At 35.3% G+C, this 25,357-nt stretch overlaps 2 protein-coding genes across 6 annotated transcripts; both read right to left on the bottom strand.

Annotated features, from left to right (window-relative positions):
- Nucleotides 1-179: 179 nt before the first annotated feature.
- On the bottom strand, nt 180-15,611 carry EMB3012 (embryo defective 3012). 2 transcript variants are annotated; one of them, XM_088249754.1, is made up of 35 exons: nt 15,135-15,611; nt 14,674-14,939; nt 14,344-14,510; nt 14,034-14,250; nt 13,359-13,705; nt 12,810-12,989; nt 12,570-12,702; nt 12,338-12,486; nt 11,985-12,096; nt 11,291-11,886; nt 11,071-11,194; nt 10,690-10,967; nt 10,289-10,399; nt 10,111-10,173; nt 9,366-9,557; nt 8,727-8,786; nt 8,496-8,564; nt 8,107-8,253; nt 7,870-7,989; nt 7,453-7,572; nt 6,511-6,666; nt 6,379-6,441; nt 6,132-6,265; nt 5,443-5,857; nt 4,741-4,846; nt 4,496-4,614; nt 4,139-4,286; nt 3,213-3,320; nt 2,939-3,080; nt 2,031-2,111; nt 1,715-1,931; nt 1,516-1,582; nt 1,295-1,386; nt 863-923; nt 180-754 (listed from the first exon to the last, which is right to left on the bottom strand). In XM_088249754.1, the coding sequence occupies exons 1-35, from the start codon at nt 15,302-15,304 to the stop codon at nt 396-398; spliced, it is 5,889 nt and encodes a 1,962-aa protein (XP_088105880.1). In that variant the 5' UTR covers nt 15,305-15,611; the 3' UTR covers nt 180-395. The 2 variants fall into 2 exon arrangements, with proteins under 2 accessions (XP_088105880.1, XP_088105881.1); XM_088249755.1 differs by lacking the exon at nt 15,135-15,611 and having other exon boundaries at nt 14,608-14,746.
- Nucleotides 15,612-17,044: 1,433 nt separating this feature from the next.
- Nucleotides 17,045-21,638, bottom strand: LOC110755904 (ABC transporter B family member 26, chloroplastic-like). 4 transcript variants are annotated; one of them, XM_021957211.2, is made up of 18 exons: nt 20,969-21,638; nt 20,636-20,763; nt 20,474-20,516; nt 20,187-20,231; nt 19,932-20,054; nt 19,742-19,845; nt 19,545-19,599; nt 19,393-19,463; nt 19,167-19,269; nt 18,813-19,023; nt 18,557-18,630; nt 18,385-18,444; nt 18,225-18,299; nt 18,023-18,097; nt 17,665-17,946; nt 17,501-17,565; nt 17,354-17,414; nt 17,045-17,220 (listed from the first exon to the last, which is right to left on the bottom strand). In XM_021957211.2, exons 1-18 carry the CDS (start codon nt 21,368-21,370, stop codon nt 17,140-17,142), a joined length of 2,058 nt encoding a protein of 685 aa, XP_021812903.2. In that variant the 5' UTR covers nt 21,371-21,638; the 3' UTR covers nt 17,045-17,139. The 4 variants fall into 4 exon arrangements, with proteins under 4 accessions (XP_021812903.2, XP_021812904.2, XP_088107313.1 ...); XM_021957212.2 differs by having other exon boundaries at nt 18,385-18,441; XM_088251187.1 differs by having other exon boundaries at nt 19,200-19,269.
- Nucleotides 21,639-25,357: the final 3,719 nt, after the last annotated feature.

Raw genomic sequence — 25,357 nt, 5'->3', positions numbered from 1 at the left:
TACCAGTTTTTTTTCTTTTCTTTTCTTTTTCCAACTCAATGTTACGTAAAAGCGATGGGAAAAAAATGTAAAACGAAAATTGCACAAAAAATTTAGAAAAATAGTTGATCTGTTTAACCACTCCAATTTCTTCTTCGGGTGAAGGGGCGTGCCTTTTCAGAGAACATCACAGCATGATCTTAAGATTTAAACTTAAAATCCATTACTTTTCCACTTTTAGAGATACAGAGTATAAATACATTAACTTCCCCAAACGTACATGAAATACACCAAAATTTGGACAAGAATGCCTCTGGCTCTCAGCAGAGTCAGCAGCACTTGCATTTTCATGAGCTCCGTACATCATTCTGAGAGACCGAGTGTCCTATCTAACTTGTTAATGACAGTCTAAGAAACTAGAAAGTATTCTGTGGATTAACCCTCCTCCGAGGCTCTCGCCTGTAGTTAGGGGTTTCGTCTATTGTTCTCCTTACATAATCTATGAAAGGCTGAGGTGTTCGGGGAGATTCACTCCCGATAGCTGGGCTGCTACGTGCAGGTGTGACTGGGGCTGCAATACTTGGAGTAGCAGGAACATTAATAGATGTTTGGGGAGATCTACCCAGTCTGTCCAAATAACATATGGAGACAACCACTGTCAAAATCAATAGAGCAAGACATCCAAGCACCGTTGTCCAAAGGGTATAATTAATGGTAGTTTCAGATGCTGTTCTTTCTCCGGGGTCACAGCTAACGTCGATTTCCACACTCTGACCTGCATACGAGACATAAATTTGTATAACCTCGTTCCAAGAATACTTAAAGATCCACCTTTTCTCCTAGAGTGTAGTAAGATCAAGAATTAGGGAAAAAAAAGATTCACCATTGACTGGGAGTGTGATGAAAATTGTATCTGTGAATCTTTTGGCTCCCAGCATTTTCACCTAAAATGGACAAGTACCATAATCCGTGAAAGATATCAAAATCAACATACGGAAATGAAATTAAACTGTTGTGCTAAGCATTGTTGTACTTCCTATTCAGTCAGTAGATTGCTGCACAATAGAAGGATAAATAGGATTTGTAACCATGGAATCGCTTGTATTACTTTTAATATTTTCAAAAACTAACTTTTACTCTCCTTCCAAAAGGAAAAGTTTTACCAATAATAAAACTCTCTTTTCGTATTTTCTCTTTCTTTCTCTGAAGCAATATCCAAGTATCATTAAGAACCAATGATTTTTTTCTCATTTGTACAAAAGATCCAAAAATCTCCATTGATATGCAACGGAAATTTTAAGCAATCCGTACTCACCTCATATTTTGCACGTCCACCAATCCCAAAACCTTCTGTATGGATGCGAGTAATGATTAATGACTCCCGCTCATGCCAATAAATTTCAACATCTACAATCAGAAGAAAACAACTGATGACATTAGAATCCAGAACCATAATTAAACTCCAATAATGCATGGCGGCCAGGAGCATGCACATGTGTGGTTGCAGGAAATGCATCCTGTCTACTTAGGTCTTACCTATGTTGCCCAGGATTGTTATAATAGTCTTGTTAGAGTATGGGGTCAGATTCAACTGCATTGAATCCTGAAACATTCAAGCAACAACTACGTCAAACACTATTACCATTGTTTTGATTTTTATTGTATAAGTTTGAAGGGACTCCTGATATCAAGGACTTATAGGAGCCATTTACAATGTTTCAGAATATGTCACTACCTTGCCCATCTCCAATATGGAAAACCCTCCAACAAAAAGAGCAGAAGCAGATCCTGAAACATGATCAGCTCCTCTCAATGAAGCATTGATGGAAACAGATATATCTGGTTTCATATCCTTGGACTTGGGTATCAAACGAACCAAATGCTCCGGTGAGTAAGGGAAAAAGAGGCAGTATGAGTTACCGGTATCAAGATCCAACCATGGTTTTGCATACCTGTAGTCCACGAAGAGAAAAAAAAAAAAGTAAAGCTCAATAAGGACAACTGGGTAAATTTATAAACAAATGAGGCAGTAGAGTAAGAGAGAAATGTACCCAACAAAAGGCGGGTCCACTCTACAGTCATACTGGAGTCCCTTGGTGTTTCCAAGAGCCTTAAACTTGTCGTAATTATTGCTTTGAAACAAATAGAAAAAGGTGAAAACATTATCAGACTTTCCTTGAGAAGTATTACTTCTATTCTTGTCCCCAAAAAAATATCAATGACAAAAGAAAGGCCATTTTTTGGCCTATGTATCCTATGAACTGTACAAAGATATTAATGATGAAGAAGACATGCAGAATGATTCTAAAAATCATGCATATATGTATATATATATGTCAAACATTTATATAAATATACAACCCAAAATAGGGAATATGAAGTGGTAATCAAAGGTGGTAGATATTATGTTATCTATAAGCTATTCCAAGTTATGCACACATAAATGATACAACAATTTTTACTTAGCATATGTAAATATCTTAAAGATAGAACAAATTTTACAAGCAACCATATCTGCAAATCAATGTCTTCAGCATTCAATTGCACTTCTATGTGTTGAATTTCCCCGGATAACTGACCACATACCAGGCATTAGTTTGCTAAACGGTTATATTGTGATCCCTTGAAAATTATGCATTAAAATTGATACCATGGTCCTACTCCAAGTGTTGAACTTCTTCTGGAATCCAAAAGAATTCATATTTATTCTACAGTAAAATATGTAGGATAAGAAAGGTCTACCTCTTTCTACTTATTCTGTTAAGAAACTTTTTTTTCATGAAGCTACTGCTAGCTATTCTTCTGCTGCATGTAAATGCTCACTAAAGTAGAAAATATATGCCCCAACTTTATAGATTTAATAAGACATGCATATGTAATCACGTCTAATTGTCTACATTTCAGAGAGTTGCTGAGTCCGACATCCTATATTCATATCCAACATTCATGGTTTACAAACCTGATCTTCACAGAGAAGTTATATCCTTTGGTAGGGAGGGGAACATTTGTTAGTGTCTCTCTTGGAGCATCCACAGATACAATATCCTCTGTTAGCACTATAACAGCTGTTCGCAGCTTCAAACTTGAAGCTTCAAAAAATACTGTTCACAAGAAAGAACGTATGAATGTGAAAATTTTGTGTCATCATTTACAAAAAATCACAGGGTCAAGATACATTTACATAAATTTGTCTAGACCAGTAGATCCAACAGAACATAAGAGTATTTGTTTACCTTGGGTTGTACCTTCCCCCACTACTTCAGCTACTCCAGACAATGGGGACACAGATATAACACTTCCATTGGCAGTACTCCACTGGCCAGAAACTTTATCATTTAAACCTATCAATCAAGATAAACAATGTAACATGTCATTGGGAGGTGAGGTGGAGTGGGAAACTTGATCAACCTTTGTCTTCAAACTTCTATACATGGAAAATTCACAAAGAATGTCATTTAGAACCTCAGGAAATGTTTCTTTCTAATGTGTGTGATTAATTTTTCTTCCTCATATGTGAAGCATAAAACTGCTAAGTGATATTTCCACATCTAATTGTACTGCATGGAAGATATTGCCTGAGAGTGCAGCACCAATCATTAGTATGCAACCACCCCCCCACCCCCCCAAAAAAAAAGACCTAGAGAAGCAAACCCATTATAAATTGTGACCTCAACTTAAGGAGGATGAGTTTCCATATAGCAATAGATACAAACGAGTAATGCACATATGACAATAAAGAATATATTTAACAAAACTACACTTTTCTAAAATATTTCAGAAAAAGAAGAGGAGATGTCAATGGGATTTCGGTTATTATGAATTTATTTACATATGAGGTGCATTTGCGTGAAGAATTTTTTACAAAATTTTATCCAATTTGTGCATGGTTGAGCTATCGCAATAAGAAACATTAGCGCTTGACTGCACTTCCTTGAAAATCCTTTCGATGATCTACTGCTGTAACGAAACTAGATTAAGAGCCAAAATGCCTTACTCAAAAGGGTCCATATAAGGTACAACAATGCATAGGGAAAAAAACGAAAAAAGAAAGAAATTCTGAATCCTTTAACAAACAAGACAAATTGATCAATGAAACATGTCAAGACTTGTAACAATATGCAACATATGAATTCCAAAGTAAATGTTTGCCATAACCTACCTTCAATGCTGAAGTTAAGATGACTTCCTATATGAAGAACCGGGTTTTGAGGATGTATATGGGCACCCACTGATATCAGGATATAGTCCGACTTCTGAGGAATACGATAAATGGATATTCGCACAAGAGCTCTACCATGCTGCATTGCCTTTAACCAGAAATTAGAAAAACAGGCGTCAGCATAAGGCTTGAGAAAATCAAACGGATACTAAAAGATGCTGCTGTTCTTTCACTCAGCTAGTTCTTGTCTACATAAATGCATGTTGCTTGATTAATATATCTAAAACGAAATCCTTATCACAGCTTCTTGCATGGAGCTACTTGAGTAGGAAAAAAAGAACTTGGAATCAACGAGACCTTAAGATGGATATTTCTACTGCCACCATGAGTGTTGTTTTTGTTTATGGACACAACATCCGGAGAGTCGGTTACAACATCAAAGAGAACAGCACCGTATGCTTCATAGAAAGGGTTTCCTAGTCAAAGAAAAACCACAAAAGACTTAGACTCAAATTTGAAACATATCAAGTACAGTACCCTTTTTTTTTTAACCAAGTACAGTACAGTACCAATTTTAATTAATATAACTGAAACATTAATACCTAGTGCATCAAGATAGACTACTGGAAGAGAAAGTTCAGCACCAACAGCAAGATTAATCCCGTGAAATGGTACTTCCTCCTTGTTCGTAATTCTTATTTGAGACACCTGACCAGAATATGCATTTCTCTTAGAATAAGCAATAAAGTCAAGAACGGGGACAAAAGGCAATAAATAAGCACCTCAACACTTTTACATTGATTATAATGAAGCATAACCTAGCTTATCTTAATTTCTTTTGTAAAGATTATGTGGTTAAAGATCTACTTTGAGAAGTGAAAAACTCCATTGAAGTAGAGTCTACTTTGAGCATCCAATCCAAAACAAATTGGCAATGGTGAAGAGGCCCAAGATTCTATAATTGAGACGCAAGGCTTAGAATATGCAATCTGGGATATTTATACTCTCAACAGAATCTAATTGGAATTCTGATTCAGTTTTTATAAGTCTACCTCATCAAAAATTGATAGAAATGTAAGGCCCATACCAAAAGTATCAAAGTGCAGATACTTCACCATTGTTTCCTAAAAACTTTCAGCAATCTTGAGAAGTGAAGGTTAGACAAATCTGAAACCGAGAATCACACTTCCCCAGCACTCAGAACCTATACCACTATGTCTTGTGTGCGTGTGTGTGTGACCATATTTGAAAAGAAAGTTCGTTCCTTATATATCGTGTCAATCAGCAGGTACTAATATTCATACCTCAGCAACTTTGACACAAGCAGCAATCTCAATTCTACCCGTGATACGATCTTTTGCCTGAATGCATGCAAGATTGTTACTCTCTGATGTCTTTATTCTGTCCCCTTCAATGGAAATAGCATCCTTTTGCACACCTTCATTCTTGTCAGGGAAATTTCTTAACAAGGAATAGATAATAGTTCCTTTGTGACTCTGACTATCCCTTTGGCCATATGATTCTGAAGATGAAGGTAAAATACTTGTTGTAGTATAATGAGGAGGAAGAACCCACGTTATTGGGACTCCAAGAGCAAGAGGGAGATCAGGCACCACCAATATTGATAAAGATGCATTGTAAAATCTTCTCCATGATTTAGAACCAGAAGATATAAATTCACATGAGAACGAGACTGCAATGTTGGTCCTCCCTGCAGATCTGAAAACAGAAAAATGGAAATATTTTTTAACTAAGAGATTTTCATCATCTTTTTAGTCTGGCATTTTCTTCATATTTGAATATTCAAAATTCATGGAAATTTATATATCTGCCGTCTACCATATGATGGAATTTATTATTCTAGTAAGAAGAATCAGTTTACCCGTTCAGCCTGCCCATGTCTAACATGGAACATGATGCAGACAGAGCACATATCAATAAAAGCTGGAAAGGAAAGATGTGATGTACATAACAATTATAAAACAATGTATACCTTCCAAACATTACTTTGATAAAACCAAGCTCTTCCTCACTCATATGGCTAGGGAACTGAATTTTTTCTGAAGGATCCAACTGAGTCCCATACTTCTCACCATTCAAATGCTCTAACAAATTAAAGCTCAATACCTAGACAATGAAAACAGAAAAACTCTTTAATTAATGACATAATATCTGGTCATCCACAAGCAATGACATGGGAGAATTCACAGGCAGAACAATAAGCTGCAGGAAGTAGTAACCTTGTCATCTTCTACAGTCCACTGGTAATTTTGGCAGAGCTCATAAACAGAAAACAAATCGCCCTGATGATACCCACAAGTAAGTATTCTGATAAGAGATAATGCATAACCCTTACAGTTTGTAATTCTTACCTCCGAAAACAAAGGATATATAGGCATCTCACGGCCAACACCAAGCAGTTCGCTTTGTGCATTCAATATCACCGAAGAAGGAACTCCTACTTTAACACTGCCATATGCTTCACAAATCACGGTATCTCCATTTCTGAAGACCGTGGCACGAATAGTCTGGGTGTATGTAAAAAATGCATTTGATTACACAAATTTTTGCATTATCAGCAAACCCTAAACTCTGAAGTGTAAATACACATTTTTTAATAAATAAATCAAAATAATGATAAGAATAAAGAAAAAAATTCTAACACAAAACTAGCCAAAGACCCGAAACTTCTGGCAATTGTGAAGAAGACCCAACGAGACAAAAAGTCCCAAAGCCAAACCTAACTAGATATGAGGATGGACCTAGAGCGGCCAATCCAAAATAGAAATTGTGTCCTCTTGCAAAAGGCAACTGAACATGCCTCATTCATTATGAGCAAGATGTTCGGTCCAAGTCTTACATGAACATTGCCTTTTGAAGGCATAAAGTGAGATGGGGCTCAAACAATGGTTTGTCTTTCTGTTAGTATTAGGATTTACTTATATATTATGATTTAAAACAACCTGATCGTAAAAGTAAAGGAAAAACTAACAGAAAAGGTGGAAAGCTGAAGAATTAATACCCCGGTTGAGGAAAATAACAGAAATAAGAGATAATGCTCTAGCAGATTGAAATTTTTTAAGTGCCCGACTGCCCACTTGATAATTTAAAGACCAGGTGTCCATTTACAAAAACCCCATCCAATAGTCATGAAAAACCCTCAAAATGACATGGTGCTAGTCAATCCATGATATCATGCCTTTATTTTTATTTATTTTTATTAAATAGTAAACTCATATAATATAAGTAACACATACAAATAGCTAAGAAGAATACGGTAAATTGGTATCAGCTACAATACAATCTTATCTTACAGTGTTCCCAGGTGAAATGGCAGACAGTCGTCCTGAAGATCTATGCATTGTCGCTATTTCACCATTCATGCTCATATATTCAACATATACACCAACTGTTGGGCCTCCTTTCACAGTAAGCTAAGCACAAGAGAATGAACTTGTTAAAATACCTATAAGAAACATGAAAGAAAGACTATGCATATTTTGTATATACAGGGCCTTCGCAGTCAACAATTATATATTTTATATATACAAAGTGTAGCATAATAAACCTTAAATTCCAACTAATTGCAGACAGCTGAAAAATAGCAACTGCACAAACTCTTTTTCATATTACATATTGATATTCTCAAAGGGCATAAATAACTAATTGTTAAGAGAGAAAAAGATGCAGAAAGGTGGAAAAACAAGGTGAGATTTATATCGGAAACATACCACATAGGCTGCACCAGGTACAAGGAAAATGTCTTGTGGGTGAATTATTGGTGGTGCATACACTTCCACCATTATTGGTTGACTCAAAATTTCATGCCCAGATTGCTGTGCAGCACTCACCTGATTTCAAGTACTTTCAGTAAACTTTCATCATTCAGACACCACAAAAAAAGATTTGACAATTTGAAGAATACTAAAGATGGTAACACATAGGTACAAGGCCAACAGTGAACTTACAAAGAAAGTTGTGATCCCAAGATGTGTAGCCAAAATCTTAAATTTTGGGACATTAACGTATCCACCTCCTGGGCTTGAGATATCATTAATGTCTAACACCTCAATAATATGATCCTCAACATGCACATGAATATTCATGTAAGCAAACTGCACAATAGGTTCCAACTCATCAAGCCTCTCACATGTCAGATATAAAGCAAGAATATGGCTTACAAAAATGAGCTTTAACACACAGACAAGAACACAAACAAGGTCTAGATCTACCAAAATAAACAGAACTAGAACTAATCCCCTTAATTGTGTTCCACTAAATTCACTTGTATGCAACAAAAGACAAACTGAGACAGAAGTCCAGACTCCTGAAGCTAATAGATCAGGTCAATTCAAACCTGATAAGAGTCAAAAGTCCTCCCATCACTAATCCCAGCCATCAAATCAATAGTCTGCGACGTCCCTTCCTGAAATTATCGAAGTAGGATATCATTAAATACAGAATGCTACACACTGAATTTATTTTTTTGGGTGGGGGGGAGGAATGGGAGAAGGCTACCTCTCACTGCCCAGTAGCTCTGCAGTGGAGCAAAAAATATACCAGATAACCAAAAAAATAAAAAACATACCATAAGGCTTATTTCTTCTGGTGACACAATCTTTATCCAGTCAATGTCTACAACTTGTACCTACACAATACACACACCTTTATAAAAATTAAAATTTAAAAAAACTAGTCTACAAAAGCAAGCAATATTTAACATGAAGGATAAAGGGTTGTGACTGCCGAAAATCATAACAAATGTGAAAAGAAATTGAAGCAACAGGCACTAAGAGTTTGATGGCATAATTTCAAATTTCAAGAATCTGTTCAAGTTTATATTCCTGGTAAATGTGATTTTGAAATACCCAAAGCTGAGAGACATGTGATACTATTCTCTTAGAAACCCGAGTTAAAATCCATTTTACAACGAGTCAATAGTTCCATACATATGTAATCGAGGAAATTTATCATGCATCTTCGCTTAACTTGGTAAGCATCATTTCCAACTGAAACTAAGCAGAGAAGCTTAATCACCCAAATCAAACAATTGACACTTCATGGAAGAACAAGGGATTCAATGTAAAAGAAAGACAATAACTTTCAACAGCATAAAAAATGAACATTGTTTGTTAGGTGAATGAGGTGATAGTACAAAAACCAACTTAAAAGTTACCTATTAACTGGCAAATTATGAACAAGTGATAGAGCAGAATAAAGAAATTACCACAGCAGAAGCTGCAAGTGGAGGAGCAAGTCCAACATCGTAAACTGTCACAAGCGCCGTCCCCATACCTTTAGGAGACAGCATCAGTTGTGAGCATTGTAAACCTCTTGGGGGTTGAACGACTTCTAGCACTCGAGAATCATTCACAACAGCTTCCAAGAAACAGCTCCCTCCAGTAATTGACAGATTTAACTGAAAGATGATAGTAAATGCATTGTGTAGGTTAAAATGCCCAAATGTATGCACTATAATATATAAACCACAACAAGCAAAGGCATTTCATGACACATAACAACATGAGAGAAATGTCTGATAAATGAATTAAAATACAATGTCTCAGATGACCTGCTCCATCCCTACCCAAGTTTCGTGAAACACATGGAACTCTTTACTTTAATTATGATCCTCCAAAGGGAAAATTTATGTTACATTAGGGATTTCATGTCCCAAAGCACATGCACAGGAAAACAGGTCCAAGGCATTCCACAGCTCTACCTTAGTCATTACTACCACTTCGTTGCAAAAGGGAGGGTTGCATTTTGTGTGTTTCTTTTCTTTTTTCTCCCCATTTTTCCAGAGAGATAATTAACTGATTCCAAATGGAGATATTAAGGATAATAGAAGCCAAAAGAAAAAATAAATAAATACGGAAAATAGTAAAAAAGAATATGATCTGCCCAGCAACTAGACATGGTTACTTACTAAGCCATAATAATAGAGTATTGATAATGTGTTCAGAGCCTACCTTAGCATTGGGATTGAAAAACACCAGATTGAACTCTGGGCTGACCATTAGCGTAGAAACTAGCTGCTCAGTATTAAAAAATTTAATCGTGAGATTGACAGATTTAGAAGATTAAAAGACTAAATATGAACGGGATGCCTTTAGGAAAATATAGTAAAAATTGAAAGAATAATTATACCTGTAGACGAATTGCATCTGCAAGAACATTTTCTGAACTATCAAGCAATGGAACAGACTTATGACCGCCCATGTTATCTCTGAAACCAATGGCAGTAGCACGAACTGTACACTAAGAAGCAAAGGATTAAACATGTTAGCTCATATCCAATATTAGCATATAAACATTAAGGTAAGGAAAACATAATATAGCCCTTACATACTATGATGTGGGACCACAAAGAAACCCCAATAACAAAATAAGGAAAGTTGATACTTTAACGTCATATGAATCTAGAAACAAATTCAGTTGACGAGGTCTCACTTCTTGAGTTAAAGCTCTGGACATAAATTTTGTCAATCTAATAACAGAACTAAGAGATGATAATATAAAAACAAAGGACAATGAAATTCTGGAAGTACCAGGCCTGACTCGTTTTTCAAGCTCAATAACCTCTCCCAACTGTGCTCCGACCTCTCTAAATTATCAGCATCATCCCATTTAGCCATCTCATTACAACTGATAAGTTCCCACCTTAAATAAAGAGAAGATGAGTTTGCAAAAGCTTCTCCAGAGTTACTAATGCCAATCGCAGCTAATCTAATGGTGCGCCCATTTGCCACAGTAGCAGGGGTGACACGAATTCGCCCTGAACTGCGGTCAGCTTGAATTGCAGTCTGTATGACTTCACGTTCATTTACTGTAGAGTGGCCAATCACCATTATCTTAAAAAGTGTATATTAAAATATATTGAAAGTAAAATTTAACTACTTGCAGTTTTGAAGAAAGGAAATCATTTATACCATATTCATCCACTATCAGAACAATTGAAGCAGGAATGCTACATATAAGAGACAGTGGAACTTCTGCTACTGCAGGCAGAGGATGGCCATCCCCAACCAGATTACCGCGTTTGAAAACAATTTTCTGAGTCATTGTAGGATAAAGATATATTATATTAAGAATTTTGCATAAAGATAATTATATCAGAAACCGTCTGAAATATAAAGAGAGGAATTTTACATAGGTTCCCAGCATTTGGCATGAAATTCTGTACAAACTCTTATAGCTTTCAGATAACCTTTCCACAGAAGCACCATTGTCAATGTGACCATGTTGTTCATTTAAGATTTCCATAGTTTCAACAAAGTCAACACCATTGTTCCACTTTTCAGGTCCACCAAGAAGCATAACATCCAAATGCGTCCCATGGACAAGGTATATTTTGTCCAACTTTACCAATTGCTTATCAGTTTCTGCTAGAGCCAGATCAAAAAAGTAGCCACCGAAATGGTTTCCATCACCTGCCTGACGAATGCTAAGCGGTGAGTATGCCGCAATAAGTGAAGATGCTTTTAAGACAATAGGTCCACCAAAAGAGCTATCAAAGTTGTGATATTCTTTTGATAATGTAGCATGAAGAGTAGCCCGGCCAGAAGCAGAGGCATATATATATGCCCATGAACATGGGGGACCATAATTTGATGCATGGAAGTCGGCATTTCCTAAACTGTCTAAAGCAGGGGACTCCCCTGTTGCATTGACAATAATGAAAGACTCACTGCCTGCTTTCCACTTTATGAAGGAACTGAACGTATCACATCTATAAAAGTAGGCACCTGAAAATAAAAAATCAAAGTTTAAAAGGCCACCCACCATTGACACAAATCAAGTACCATATGATTCTGGTATATATGTGTACATCATATGACATTACCATTTGATGCTTTCATTGTTACAGCAGCTTGAAGATGTGTTCCTACAACAGTCTCAACAGGGAAGTTAAGGAGCATGACCATAGATGCTGGGACGGAAACTTCAACGACAACCTATCACGGTAGACTAAATACTATTAAAACTAGTATTGACAATAGGGATGTGAGAGAGAGAGATATAGAGATCCATGTAAACACTGTGTAGCATTTGAGGGTGTGTGTAAGAATCTTGAGATTAGATATTAGGTTGTGCAGAGTACAGAACTTTAAAAGATTCCATAAAGCACAAGAGTAAGAAGGTCAGTGGACACTCGATACTATGAGGACACAAAAGAACATATAGAGTACCCAGTACCTCGTCATAATTGAATGAATCAAATATGGAGAGCACTTTAATAGTAGCTTTACCAGGCTTCTTAGCCTGGACAACCCCAGAAGCAGACATAGACACAATACCCATGTCTGAAGAGAACCATTTGTAGTCACTGGATGCCTTAGCACAACCTGTATAATTTGATAGTGTTCAGATCCCCTAAGAAACATTAGAGTCGAAGTTAAAGAAATTGAGTATCTAGAAAGCTACCAACCTCCTGTAGCCTGTAGCTCCACCTCCTGATAAATAGCAGGGGCCCAGGGAAGGAAAATGGTTGGAGATGCACTTTTATCCAAACTAAACTTGACTTGATCACAAACCATGACTTCTTGTGCAACCTTGAGAACCTACAAGCAGAGACGAACCAAATTAAGCAAAATAAGAATAAAATTAAAAATAGAATCATAAGAAACAAATCAGGAAGTAGGAAAAAAGTTAAAGATCAAATCATTACCTCCTTTGTCTCATTTAGCCCACTAAAGTAAGTCAAAGAAGCTGTCAATTTATCCTGTCCCTGTGAAGTTGCCTTTAGAATTAGAGAATTCTGCCAGCCATGTTTGATTGCAATATCATCTGATACAGGAAAAAGTCTCCAGTAATCAGACTGGTTATTGGACAACTTTACGTCATCACTCTGCAATTCACAGAAGGAACATCTGTGAGGAAAGTAGCCAAAAACATAACAAGCTGCTATATAAAGCAAAAACAGAAATTTCTATAGTATAATGCAAGACAGACATTAGCATCAGATGAGAACAAAGGACATTTGCAGAAATTTGGGCCAAAAAGGAAGTAAATATGGGGAGAAAAACAGAGAATGCAAGAACATTATTCGACAAGAGAAGCAATTAATAGGACAAACAATAACATCTTTGATAATACGATCATAATTCACATTGTGGAAAGGAAAATGAAAAGAAGAAAGAACCCTACTAGTCAAAAATGCAAAGTAACTGGATATATCATTGTTTGAACAATGATACTGGAAGAATGCATGCTTTACCTCTGTAATGTAGATTTCTTGTGCATCTGGTCCTTCTGAGAAAACCTTCATTTGAATGAGGTAACGACGACCAGAAACACCATACCAACGTGTCATGGATGGAATTGCTTTAATTCCTTCAACAGGATCACCAGAAGTAGATAGAGGTGTCATGTATAAAGATAAAGAATCTGGCAGGACAACATTAAGTGACGACACTTGTATGTGGACAGCAACCCTTGTATCTTCAACTATGGTGTTAGTTACCCCTAAGTTCAACGCATATGCCAAGCCCATCATAGAGTCAACACGAGCAACTGAAGAGTTTGAAACAGACCATCGATGATGTGGAGACGGCAAATTTACAACTGCAAAGGCCCAATGAAGAAAGGTAGTATGGCTGGTGAGGACAAGCTTATACTGCAGCATAATATTCCATGTAACTCTAAATATGAGCCATATACACGTAACTCTACATGTGTATCCAGTGAAACTAACACCAAAAAGTTAATTCTTCAAAATATATAATAAAATACCAAACTAGTTAAGTGAAACTCGAATAGAAAGAAACCTAAGTAGAAAATCAGAATTAGGCCCTGAATCAAGAAATTTTATCCTTCAAGCGGCCCTAAACATACCGCAATAGACAAAGAGTTTACTACTTTATAGCACATGTAGAAGGATTGGAAGAAAAACCTTGAGCTTGGTTGCCACGGATAATTATTAGACTATAATGAACAGCTGCACCAACAAGGACAAAAACAGGTGAGGGAGGATCTAGCGACATGGCTTCTGCTACAGTTAGAACAATCTTATCAGTCATGTGCTTGAACTGAGGCTCAAGCAAATGCACAGAAACAATCTCATGCCCAATTTCAATTCCCTTTACGACGTACAGATCAGAAAATACACCCTGTATCATACAATAAAAAAAAGTTAGATGCAAAGTGAAAAATGCAGTGACCCGCAGATATTCCTCATTGACACCAAATTGCAAAATGCATACATTATCTTCAAGGTTTATTTGGATATCTAGGTCTCCACACAACCCGCCACAGTCACTCAGGGGAGAGTCCTTTAGAGGGACATGAACAAGGTGATGAGGCAATACATTAGGTTCAGGCATCAGCTGCCACATAAACTGCAAGCCCACCAGTGACGAAAACACATTTTCTGCAATGCATGTTGACAAATTTCTTAAACTTTAGAACCAGAACGAATTAAACTTTAAAAGAAAAAAAAAATTGAGCATCAACAATGAGTGCACTACCAAGAAATGAAATTGAGAATTCAATGGCCCCAAACATCTCGTGATCATTAGCATTTCAAAGAGTACCTTCACTATCAAAGGCACGGACTCGAAGCGTGGCAAGCCCATCTAAGTCAAGCTTAATGGAATTATGAAATATCTGAATTCTGGAAAGTTTGTCAATAAACACTTTGCAGCGAATCACAGCTCCAGTATTTACATCAGCAGCGTAAACAGCAGTCTCCTTTCGACCACTATAAGGAGCAATTGATCTCAACCGCGCACTTGTTGAGCAGTGACTAGTTGAATTATATTCGGGCAGAACAGACAGAATATCGTGATGATCCCATGACCTGCAAAAAATTTCATACAATTTTAAATAAACGTTTTACCAGAAACATCAATTTTCCAGGCATTGGTAAAAAAAAAAAGTAACGAACATATACATACATATGTATGTATATATATATTTATATACACACACAGATACACACATATGTATGTATATATATATTTATATACACACACAGATACACACTGTGGCTTACCATTTGAAGCAACCATCACTTCCCTGAAGCCTATACTCGACCGGATGAGTCATTTTGGGAGGCAGCAGAATATTGACGTCTGCAATGTGTGGACCAGAGCTCAAATGCGACGCCGTTTGGTCCACCATGAGAAGAAGAAATAAACCGAGCAATACAGTGTAGCTCAACATCTTCCAGCACACTGAGTCTATAGAAAAGCACGAAGTTTCTGCTTGACAGAGCTTTGCATACTAATGAAACTCGGCAAGCTTGAGCAGCTGAGCTTGCGTTCGAAATGAGCGATCATAGACCACTCGGAATCAGAAATCAGGGGTTTAGGGTTTTGGGGGTGTCAGCGCTGTAAAGAAAAATTGTGAGGGAATATACTTGATTCAGGGGGTGTGAAAACGTGGCCCCAAGTGATTGGTGGTGAGATTAATAACTGTCAGATTAGTGGAAAGATATCGAGGTTTCTGTTTTATTTTGGAGGGAGTGGATGGCCACCGAGTCACCGACCAGCGACAAAGCCTTTTACATTTTTTCTTCTTTTTGGAGTCGACGCCTTTTTCATTTCTTTAAATTTTTTTTTGAGATTTTCTATTTAAACCCGCACTTCTCTTTGTTCACTCCAATACTTAAATCATTAAGCTGTAAGTTTTATTATTGTGTAAAAAGACAAAAAAGGTCATCCAACTTAATACTTAACTCTAGTACATCTATATACACACTCCACACACCCCACCACTCTTCATATTAAGTTTTAGAAAAATACAAACTCCTCTACATCCTATTGCTAGATTACTCCTCTTTAAAGACGTAAAATGTTGAGGAGCTTACTTCTTAAAAAATCTTTTAAATACTGGCATTATTCAAGAGTTTTTCTATTTACTCCTCAACGTTTTTCTATTCAAAAGTTTTCCTATTTAAACCCCACTGGCACAAAAGCTCTTTCACTTTTCCACATATATATATATATATATAAGCTTTCTTATGAATACTCAAAATCCTATATTCGTATTTGCTAGTTCTAATGAACGTTGAGTTCAAAGGTTTACAACAATGAATGAAATAAAGAAACAATTGAACAAATGAAAGTAATGGATAAACAGTCGTCAAATAACATGGGCACAGTCACCAGCCTCACATATCATAACAGCCGTGTCTGGGTTTAACAGGCTTGCCAACTCAGGTTGGACCTTCTTATACTCTTCCCTGACAAATGTTGCAGCTTCAGCTGCATGATCAGTATCTACCAGTGCAACACAGCACCCTCTAAATAGAAAGTGTGATTCAAGAGGAAGGAGGAGGAAGCTCCTCAACGTAGAAGGATGATAGTGGGGTTTAAATAGAAAAACTCTTTTATTTATTTATTTTCCAACTTGGGGTGTATTTAAGGGTAGTTTTGGAAGATAGTGGGGTTTTCTTAGAAATTGTGAAAATTTAAATTAGAAGTTGGGGTGAACTTAGAACATGGGGTGAACAAAGAGAAATGTGGGGTTTAAATAGAAAATCTCTTTTTTTTTCCTTTCTTTAATTTATTATTGGATTAATAAAAGTTTGCTTTTGTTAAAAGAAAAAAAGGATCAAAACTGATTTTATTCTTTCAATAACTTTTAGGTTTTTACTTTTAGGTGAGTTTCTCTTGGTAACTTTTATGTTTTTTAATTTTTTTTAGTATAAACGATAATCTAAACTATAGAGGATCGGGATTCTCATACACATAACTAAAATACCATGAGACCTATGGTCTACAAGTCAAAGCCGTTTTTCACTATAAAAGCAATATTCTTGTGTTGTAAGTTTTAAGTTGTACGTGATGTTTTGCGTCCGTCCGCCACTATCGTGTTAATCCATGATGATTTTTCTTCTTTCACTTTTTATTGTTGGAAAAAAATATATATATAAAGGCCCAGGCCCAGCCAACTACACAATTGAGAAATCCAAAATTGAGCCTTATGGAGAGAAAAATGGGATGAACGCTATTTCACTAGTGTTTTAAAAAGAACATCTGAATCATATTGCTCGGTCAAGCCAAAGTATCTGTTTGAGCTCCAACCAATTTTGCATATAATCCATCCTTCTCGAGGAGCCCTGTGTGATTACCCATCTGCATATATATAATATAGGGAGCTTCACATTACACAAATCATAAATCAATGACAATGGGACATTCGGATTGTATGTGTATATATACGCATCCTTTTTTAAATACAGAAATAAATAAATCAATAAAACCTGACCTCAGTGATTCGACCAACGTCCATTACAACGATTCTGTCAGCAGCTTTTACGGTTGAAAGCCTGCAAAACGATGCATATTACTCAGGATAATGCAGAAGATATCAAGAAAAGAAAAGAGAAGAATGGAGTTGTTGTAAGAAGTTCACCTGTGTGCTATGACAATGACGGTTCTTTTTGCTTTCATGTCACTTCTTAATGCATGAATAACCCCCTGGAGATGGAGGATATGAGAGCCAGCAGCATTAGAACTTACTTGTATGTATAACAATTGAGTTGACGGATAGTTTAAATCTTGAGAGAGAGTACTTGCCTTAACATAGTGTTCGGTTTCAGAATCTAGAGCACTAGTGGCTTCATCAAGGATCAATATAGCTGGGTCTCTAAGAATGGCCCTGGCAACAGCGATTCGCTGCTTTTGTCCCCCGCTGAGTAAATTATCGTCCACGACGGTTTCATAGCCGTCAGGAAGAGAGGAGATGAAATCATGAGCATAGGCCTGCTTTGCAGCGCATTCTATATCTTCTTTTTTAATGTATCTAGAGCAACCGTATTCTATGTTTGACTTTATGCTCATATGAAATATATGAGGTTCCTGTCTGAAACGTAAATTTAGATTACAATTCTATAGCATGCTTCTTAAGTAAGTCTTGCAGTTTGTGCATTCTAACCTGTGGAACAAATCCAATTTTTCCTCTCAACCACCTGATATCCAATTCTCTGAGAGGGAAACCATCAATGTAAATCTGCAAATCAAATGAGCTTCAGAACAAAATTTGATGACAGTCTAAGATGTTATAACAAAAATGGTGGAAAATACACAATAACTTATTCTGAGCGATGGATGGCAAATTTTCAGAAGAAGCAGCTTACCTGACCAGTGATTGGTTCATAAAGACGAAGCAAAAGATTCACCAATGTGCTTTTTCCACTACCACTCAGACCAACCTTGGCAAAATTTAGATGCAAGTCAGTCCTTAAAAATTTCCTGCTCTCTAAGAGGGATCATAATGTAAGCAAAGCTATCTCTTACAATTGCAACCACTTCATGTGCTTGTACGGAAACATTTATGCCATCTAGTACGGGGATCTGCTAAAATTTTGGAGAGAAGTTTTTAAAAAGCGTAATAATATGAGAAAACATTTGAAAGGAAAAAACGCAATGGAAGAATAAATTGGAATTATTTAGGCCAAAAAAGACATACTTTTGCCCTTGAAGGATAGCGAAAAGAAACATTCACAAACTGAATATGTCCCATTACCCTCTGCAACTTCACACCTGCAGACAGTGAGATTCCATTTTATGATAAATACATTTGAAAAGAAATTATATGAATTCATTTGAAGATATATGTAATTCCAGATAAGTTTATTCTTCTAAGCACAAGCGTTAGTTTCTAAAGCACCTCTAAGCAGCATGCAACATATAAAGCAGGGTTAAGAGTCTTTAATCAAAATAACCTTTTGATAAGACTTGGTCGCTGGGCAACAAGTCCATTAACTGAAGAACCTTTTCACTTGCTCCAACAGACTGCATCATTGATGATACATTGTCTGTGACCCTCCAAGTTGCGTAAATTAACCACTCACAATACAGTACATACTTAGTTAGTTGCTCAGCCGATACATGACCACTCATAATTGATATTCCTCCCAACACCACTGCAATAATCTGTAGACGTGATTTGACAAAGTGGAGTCAAATAATAGATTTTCATTTAATTGGAATAACTTAAGACATTTTCCTTTCTCACTTCAGAAAACCAATAACTTAAGACCCAACACCTTATGATAGGTAACTAAAAAGATCCAAACCTGTGTAGAACGATAAAGAGTACTGAAACTCACACACCAGAATCCATAAGCCACACTCTCTCGAATGTTTACAAAAGCAACTTTGTCTAGCCATTGCTTGAACCTAATATCACATAGGATGTATGCTTTAGGTGTCAGAATTCTCAGACTTTCTTGTGCTATGTTTATTAGAAAGACAACCGTAAAGAGAAAATGCCTGACAGGAAATTAATAGTAAAATATATACCTTCCAAATTCTTTTCTTTCAGTTCCATAAACCCGGACAGTTCTCATCAAGGAAAGTGTTTCTTGTGCAGCCTACATTCAAATAGGAAAGTGATCAACTAAAGAAGATTAACATAAATTTTGGAGCATTTTGGATCTAAAGTCTGCCTATACTTCATTGGCACCAGCAGTGAAGTCTTGGACTAACTTTGCAGCTTTCTTTTGGTACCTATATATTGTTATAAAATATAAAATAATCAAATATATCACTTCTTCATTTATTGTTATAGCAGAACTTTGTGGTATAAATAACCTCAAGCTTCAAAAAATCCAAATCAGATATAAAGTAGAAAGAAGGTAAAGAAGCTTACTGTCCATAAAGAAGAAAAATCATAGATAACACACAGCAGATGAACAATGTTGATAATGCGAGAGGCCGAGATAATATCAGCAAATTGATCAGTGCACCTATCCCCTGAATACAGAAAAACTGTAACTTAGACTAGACTATCAAAAAAATCAAATGCACATTTGGGGAAGGGGAAGGGTAAGAACCACAACCTGAAGAACATTGCGTAAGATCAAACTCATATCATTCGCAATAACAAGAGATAATCGTTGACAATCGGCCCCAAGTCTGCTCGTCAAATCACCAACTGCTTCTCTGTCGAAAAAGGATATATCCTACATCAAAGATGACACCAAAATAGAGTACAGAATTGAATAAAAACGAAGATCAAGCAAGTCAACATTGCTTTAAATAAATTTGTTGACAATTGGCACCCAGTTGTTCCAATTGCTAAATGAAACACAAACCTGGAAAAGAAGAACTGAATAAAGAGTTTCCCTGAGACACTTCATCTGCAGTATGATGTTTTGAGCAGCAGATGGTGTACAAAGAAATTAGATAACAATCCCGGAAATAAATAAATAAATAAAACCATGCTTTCAAACAGAGAAAGCACAAATGTACAAATCTTTATTATTTTATTTAAAAAGAACACTACAGGGATTTAACAATCGTGTAGAGGTCTCGTTGCTATTGGATTTCAAGTTTTTTCTTTCTTTCTTTATTATTGGGAAGGAATGAGAGAACCACTCACCAAAATAATGTTTGCAATCCCAAAACAACCACTTCGCAAGCCGCTGAAATTCAAATGAAACATAGTAAATAATCACATCATATCACAAAACAACCAACTCTAGTACAAACAAAGAAAAGAACGTTTTCAGATTCTGCAATCAAAGTGAATATAAGGACTGACCTGCATATCCCTGAAGTGATACACAAAAAAGCTAAAATTTTTGAGTTCCTAGAGAAAACCACAGCATCACTACTCTGAGCAGCAAATATGGATTCCGCCAATATACTTGGAATAGAAATCTCTGAAAGCTGCAACATGAAAATATAAAAACATTACAATTTACACACGTAATAAAATGTGTCTAATTTAACAACGACAAATGCTTACTTCTCAATCTCAAAGTTGCTAATTTGCTCATACAAACTATGCAGTGATGTATATTAAACACTGACAAACACCCCAACCAATATCCAAAGCAAGTTCAATTATTGCAGGCAAAGAATTAAAACGCACCGCAGCAATGATCAAAGAAGTAAACGCGACAAAGATAACCCATCTTGATCCATGACTCTCCACCAAATCCCACATTCGACGAAGAGCGTGCAGTAGCGTAATGGGCTTCGCCGCCGTGCAGCTTTGCTCTTCCTTATCATGCTCACTTAAACTCCACCAACTACAACAAGCACCTGGAAATGCCGAACCAAAAGGCCCAACCCACTTTTCAACAGCCTCGTTTCGGATATGGAAGCGGCGGGGTGGTTTTGATGTGAGGCTGTCAATTGGGATTTGGGGTATGGATATGGTGCTGAGATTACGAAGAGGGTTTCTGTGACGGAGATAAGAGGAGCTAGGCCTCCTCCTTGGGCTTGGCCTGAGAGAGCAAAGGTGCGACTGGTGGAAGTGGAACACGTCCATCGAAAATCAAATTTCGAAACTGGAAATTGAAATGGAATGCTACTAGCTACTCTACTCTGAAGGCCTAGTATAAGTGATAGATACGATTAGCATAGGAATGATGAACAACCAATTCCAAACGAGCACACTAGTTTGTTCCCCTTGTTCACAAATTCAGAAACCAGCAGGAAATCTGGTTTCAGTTGTTACTGTTTAATTCTCATCGTTTAGGGAGTGGCTCGGCGGAACCGCATAGTGCCCCCCTCTGAAATTTGTCCATTCCCTTTGAAAAATTTCCTGCAAATAATTCATAATTCGAATATATTTAAAGCGTATAGCCGGGCGGCTATACTATTTAAATATATATAAATATTTTAATAGTATCGCCGAGCGGCTATACACTTTGAATATATACGAATATTTTAATTGTACAACCGACCGGCTATACCTTTAAAATATACGAATATTTTAATAGTATAGCCGCGCGGATATACTCTTTAAAATGTACGAATATTTTAACAGTGCAACAGCGCGGCTATACAGTTAAAATATATTCATATTAAAAGGTATAGCCGCGCGGTTATACACTTTCAATATATACGAATATTTTAACCGTACAGCCGTGCGGCTATACCTTTAAAATATACGAATATTTTAATAGTGCAGCCGCGCGGCTAGACTCTTTAAATATATACGAATATTCTCTTTAAATATGTACGAATATTTTAACACTGCAGCCGAACGGCTATAGGTTAAAATATATTAATATTAAAAAGTCTGGCCGTGCGGCTATAAACTTTGAATATATACGAATATTTTAATCGTACAACCGAGCGGCTATACCTTTAAAATATACGAATATTTTAATAGTATAGCTGCGCGGCTATACGCTTTAAGTATATACGAATATTTAGTACAGCCGATCGGCTATACCGTTTAAATAGATTAATATTTTATGGGGTATAGCCGACCGGCTATACTCTTTAAAATTTACGAATATTTTAACAGTGCAACCGCGCGGCTGTACCGTTAAAATATATTAATATTAAAACGTAGAGCCGAGCGGCTATACACTTTGAATATATAAGAATATTTTAACCATATAGCCGCCCGGCTATAGCAAAGTAAAGACACTAATTTTATCTTTTTTTAAAAATATATATATAAAAGAATAACATAAACACTTCTCCTTACGATATTTTGTCAGCATAGATATATGCCGACAAATATTCGTCGGATTAGGTTTCTTCAAACAAAAAAACCTCTGCTTACGAAATTTCGTTGGGAGATGACTTTTTAAAAATATATATATATATATATAAACTTAGGATGTTTAGGTTAATTAATTTTTTAAAATTTTATTTTTAGTAATTAAATAATATATTTGACTGATTTAATGAGTTAAATTAGTAATTATATTTTAATTATTATTTATTTAGTGAATATTTAGTATTAAATATGTTAATTAACTTCATGAATTATATTACTTAATAAATAGTAATTCAATTTTTCTTTTTCTTTTTTTCCTTTAATATTCACAAAGTAAATAATAACTAAACCGTATAGCCGTGCAGTTATACTTTTTTAAAAAAAATTTAAAAACTGAGTATAGCCGTGCGGCGGTACTAATTTTACATATTAAAAAAGAGGAGCCCAGTCATTAGGCGCCACGTGTCAAGACAACTCTACTTTTAAAAAAAAATTAAAAACACAGCGTATAGCCGCGCGGCTGTACTCATTTTTGTTTTAAAAAAAAGAGGACCCTCCAACGATTAGATGCCACGTGTCACTATACTATTTATTGAAATAAAATCGTAGTATACCCTCCAGCGATTGTACTTTATAGATATTAATTTGCTAGTTTCGACATATCCAAAGTAGATATTAATAAGCCACTATATAATGTTCTAGTATAATTTTTATAACATATATTATTCGTATTCAATAATATATGAGAATTATTTGTATAATACGTGAACCTTGTGTGAATTATTGAAAATTTTGTAAAAAATATGGGTATTAAGCATTGTATGTACATGTACAATACGACTATTGTACGTTTGCTTTTTTAAAAACAGTAGACATCTATAGAATATGAATGTATTACTGACAAATACGTACGTACATACAAACTTACATATATATATATAAGACTATAAGATATTAATTAAATTAAAGAAGTTGGGGAAAAAATAAAAGTAAAGAAACTAATTTTATCTTCTTTAAAAAATATATATATATAAGAATAACATAAACACTTCTCCCGACGAAATTTCGTCGGCATAGGTCTATGCCGGCAAATATTCATTGGTTTGTTCTTTATAGATATTAATTTGCTAGTTTCAACATATCCAAAGTAGATATTAATAAGCCACTATATAATGTTTTAGTATAACTTTTATTACATATATTATTGGTATTCAATAATATATGAGAATTATTTGTATAATACGTGAACTTTGTGTGAATTATTGAAAATTTTGTAAAAAATATGGGTATTAAGCATTAGAAATGCGTATGTACATGTACAATACGACTATTGCACGTTTGCTTTTTAAATAATAGTAGACATCTATAGAATACGAATGTATTATTGAAAAATACATACCTACATATATACTTACATATATAAAACACTATAAGATATTAATTCAATTAAATAAGTTGGGGGAAAGTTTAATTGTAATGAAACTAATTATATATTTTTATACAAAATTTTTTTTTAAAAATAACATAAACACTTCTACCGACGAAATTTCGTCGGCATAGGTCTATGCCGGCAAATATTCGTCGGATTACGTTCCTCCCGACAAAAAGACCTATGGGCCGATGAAGTTTCGTCGGGAGAGGTCTTTTTAAAATCTATATATATAAACTTAGGATGTTTAGGTTAATTAATTTTTTAAAAATTTATTTTTAGTAATTAAATAATATATTTGACTGATTTGATTAGTTAAATTAGTAATTATATTTTAATTATTATTAATTTAGTGAATAACTAGCAATAAATATGTTAATTAACTTCATGAATTATACTACTTAATAAACAGTAATTCAATTTTTCTTTTTCTTTTTTTCCTTTAATATTCACTAAGTAAATAATAACAAATCAAAGTAATTAAAAAAGAGAAATACATATTATGCTACTTAAAAGGTTTGTAAAATCGTATAGCCGGGCGGCTATACTTTTTTTAAAAAATTTTAAAAACTGAGTATAGCCGTGCGGCTTTACTATTTTTACATGTCAAAAAAGAGGAGCCCAGTCATTAGTCGCCACGTGTCAAGACAACTCTATTTTAAAAAAAAAAAATTAAAACACAGAGTATAGCCGGCCGGCCGTACTTATTTTTGTTTTGAAAAAAAAGAGGACACTCCAGCGATTAGACGCCACGTGTCACTATACTATTTTTAAAAAAAAACCTAGTATAGCCGCACGGCTAGACTATTCTAAAAGGTCTATCTATACTATTTAATATATAAATTAAAAATAGAAAAGAGGACCCTCAAAGTTTCATTGGTTTGTACTTTATAGATATTAATTTGCTAGTTTCAACATATCCAAAGTAGATATTAATAAGCCACTATATAATGTTTTAGTATAACTTTTATTACATATATTATTGGTATTCAATAATATATGAGAATTATTTGTATAATACGTGAACTTTGTGTGAATTATTGAAAATTTTGTAAAAAATATGGGTATTAAGCATTAGAAATGCGTATGTACATGTACAATACGACTATTGCACGTTTGCTTTTTAAATAATAGTAGACACCTATAGAATACGAATGTATTATTGAAAAATACATACCTACATATATACTTACATATATAAAACACTATAAGATATTAATTCAATTAAATAAGTTGGGGGAAAGTTTAATTGTAATGAAACTAATTGTATATTTTTATACAAATTTTTTTTAAAAAAATAACATAAACACTTCTCCCGACGAAATTTCGTCGGCATAGGTCTATGCCGGCAAATATTCGTCGGATTACGT

The sequence above is a fragment of the Prunus avium genome, chromosome 3, assembly GCF_965620075.1.
Source record: "Prunus avium chromosome 3, drPruAviu1.hap1.1, whole genome shotgun sequence".
In the NCBI taxonomy this organism is placed as follows: domain Eukaryota; kingdom Viridiplantae; phylum Streptophyta; class Magnoliopsida; order Rosales; family Rosaceae; genus Prunus; species Prunus avium.
This window is presented reverse-complemented; position numbering and strand designations above follow the sequence as displayed.

Excerpts from the sequence above, each read along its gene's own strand:
- LOC110755904 (XM_021957211.2), bottom strand. The coding sequence starts at position 21,370 with ATGGACGTGTTCCACTTCCACCAGTCGCACCTTTGCTCTCTCAGGCCA. Across the intron at positions 20,764-20,968 it reads CTTCTTTGATCATTGCTGCG|CTTTCAGAGATTTCTATTCC; the intron begins GTGCGTTTTAAT and ends TTCATGTTGCAG. Across the intron at positions 19,270-19,392 it reads GAAAGAAAAGAATTTGGAAG|GTTCAAGCAATGGCTAGACA; the intron begins GTATATATTTTA and ends ATGTGATATTAG.
- EMB3012 (XM_088249754.1), bottom strand. The coding sequence starts at position 15,304 with ATGTTGAGCTACACTGTATTGCTCGGTTTATTTCTTCTTCTCATGGTG. Across the intron at positions 8,565-8,726 it reads CAGAAGAAATAAGCCTTATG|GAAGGGACGTCGCAGACTAT; the intron begins GTATGTTTTTTA and ends CGATAATTTCAG. Across the intron at positions 6,442-6,510 it reads TATATCCTTTGTTTTCGGAG|GGCGATTTGTTTTCTGTTTA; the intron begins GTAAGAATTACA and ends GGGTATCATCAG.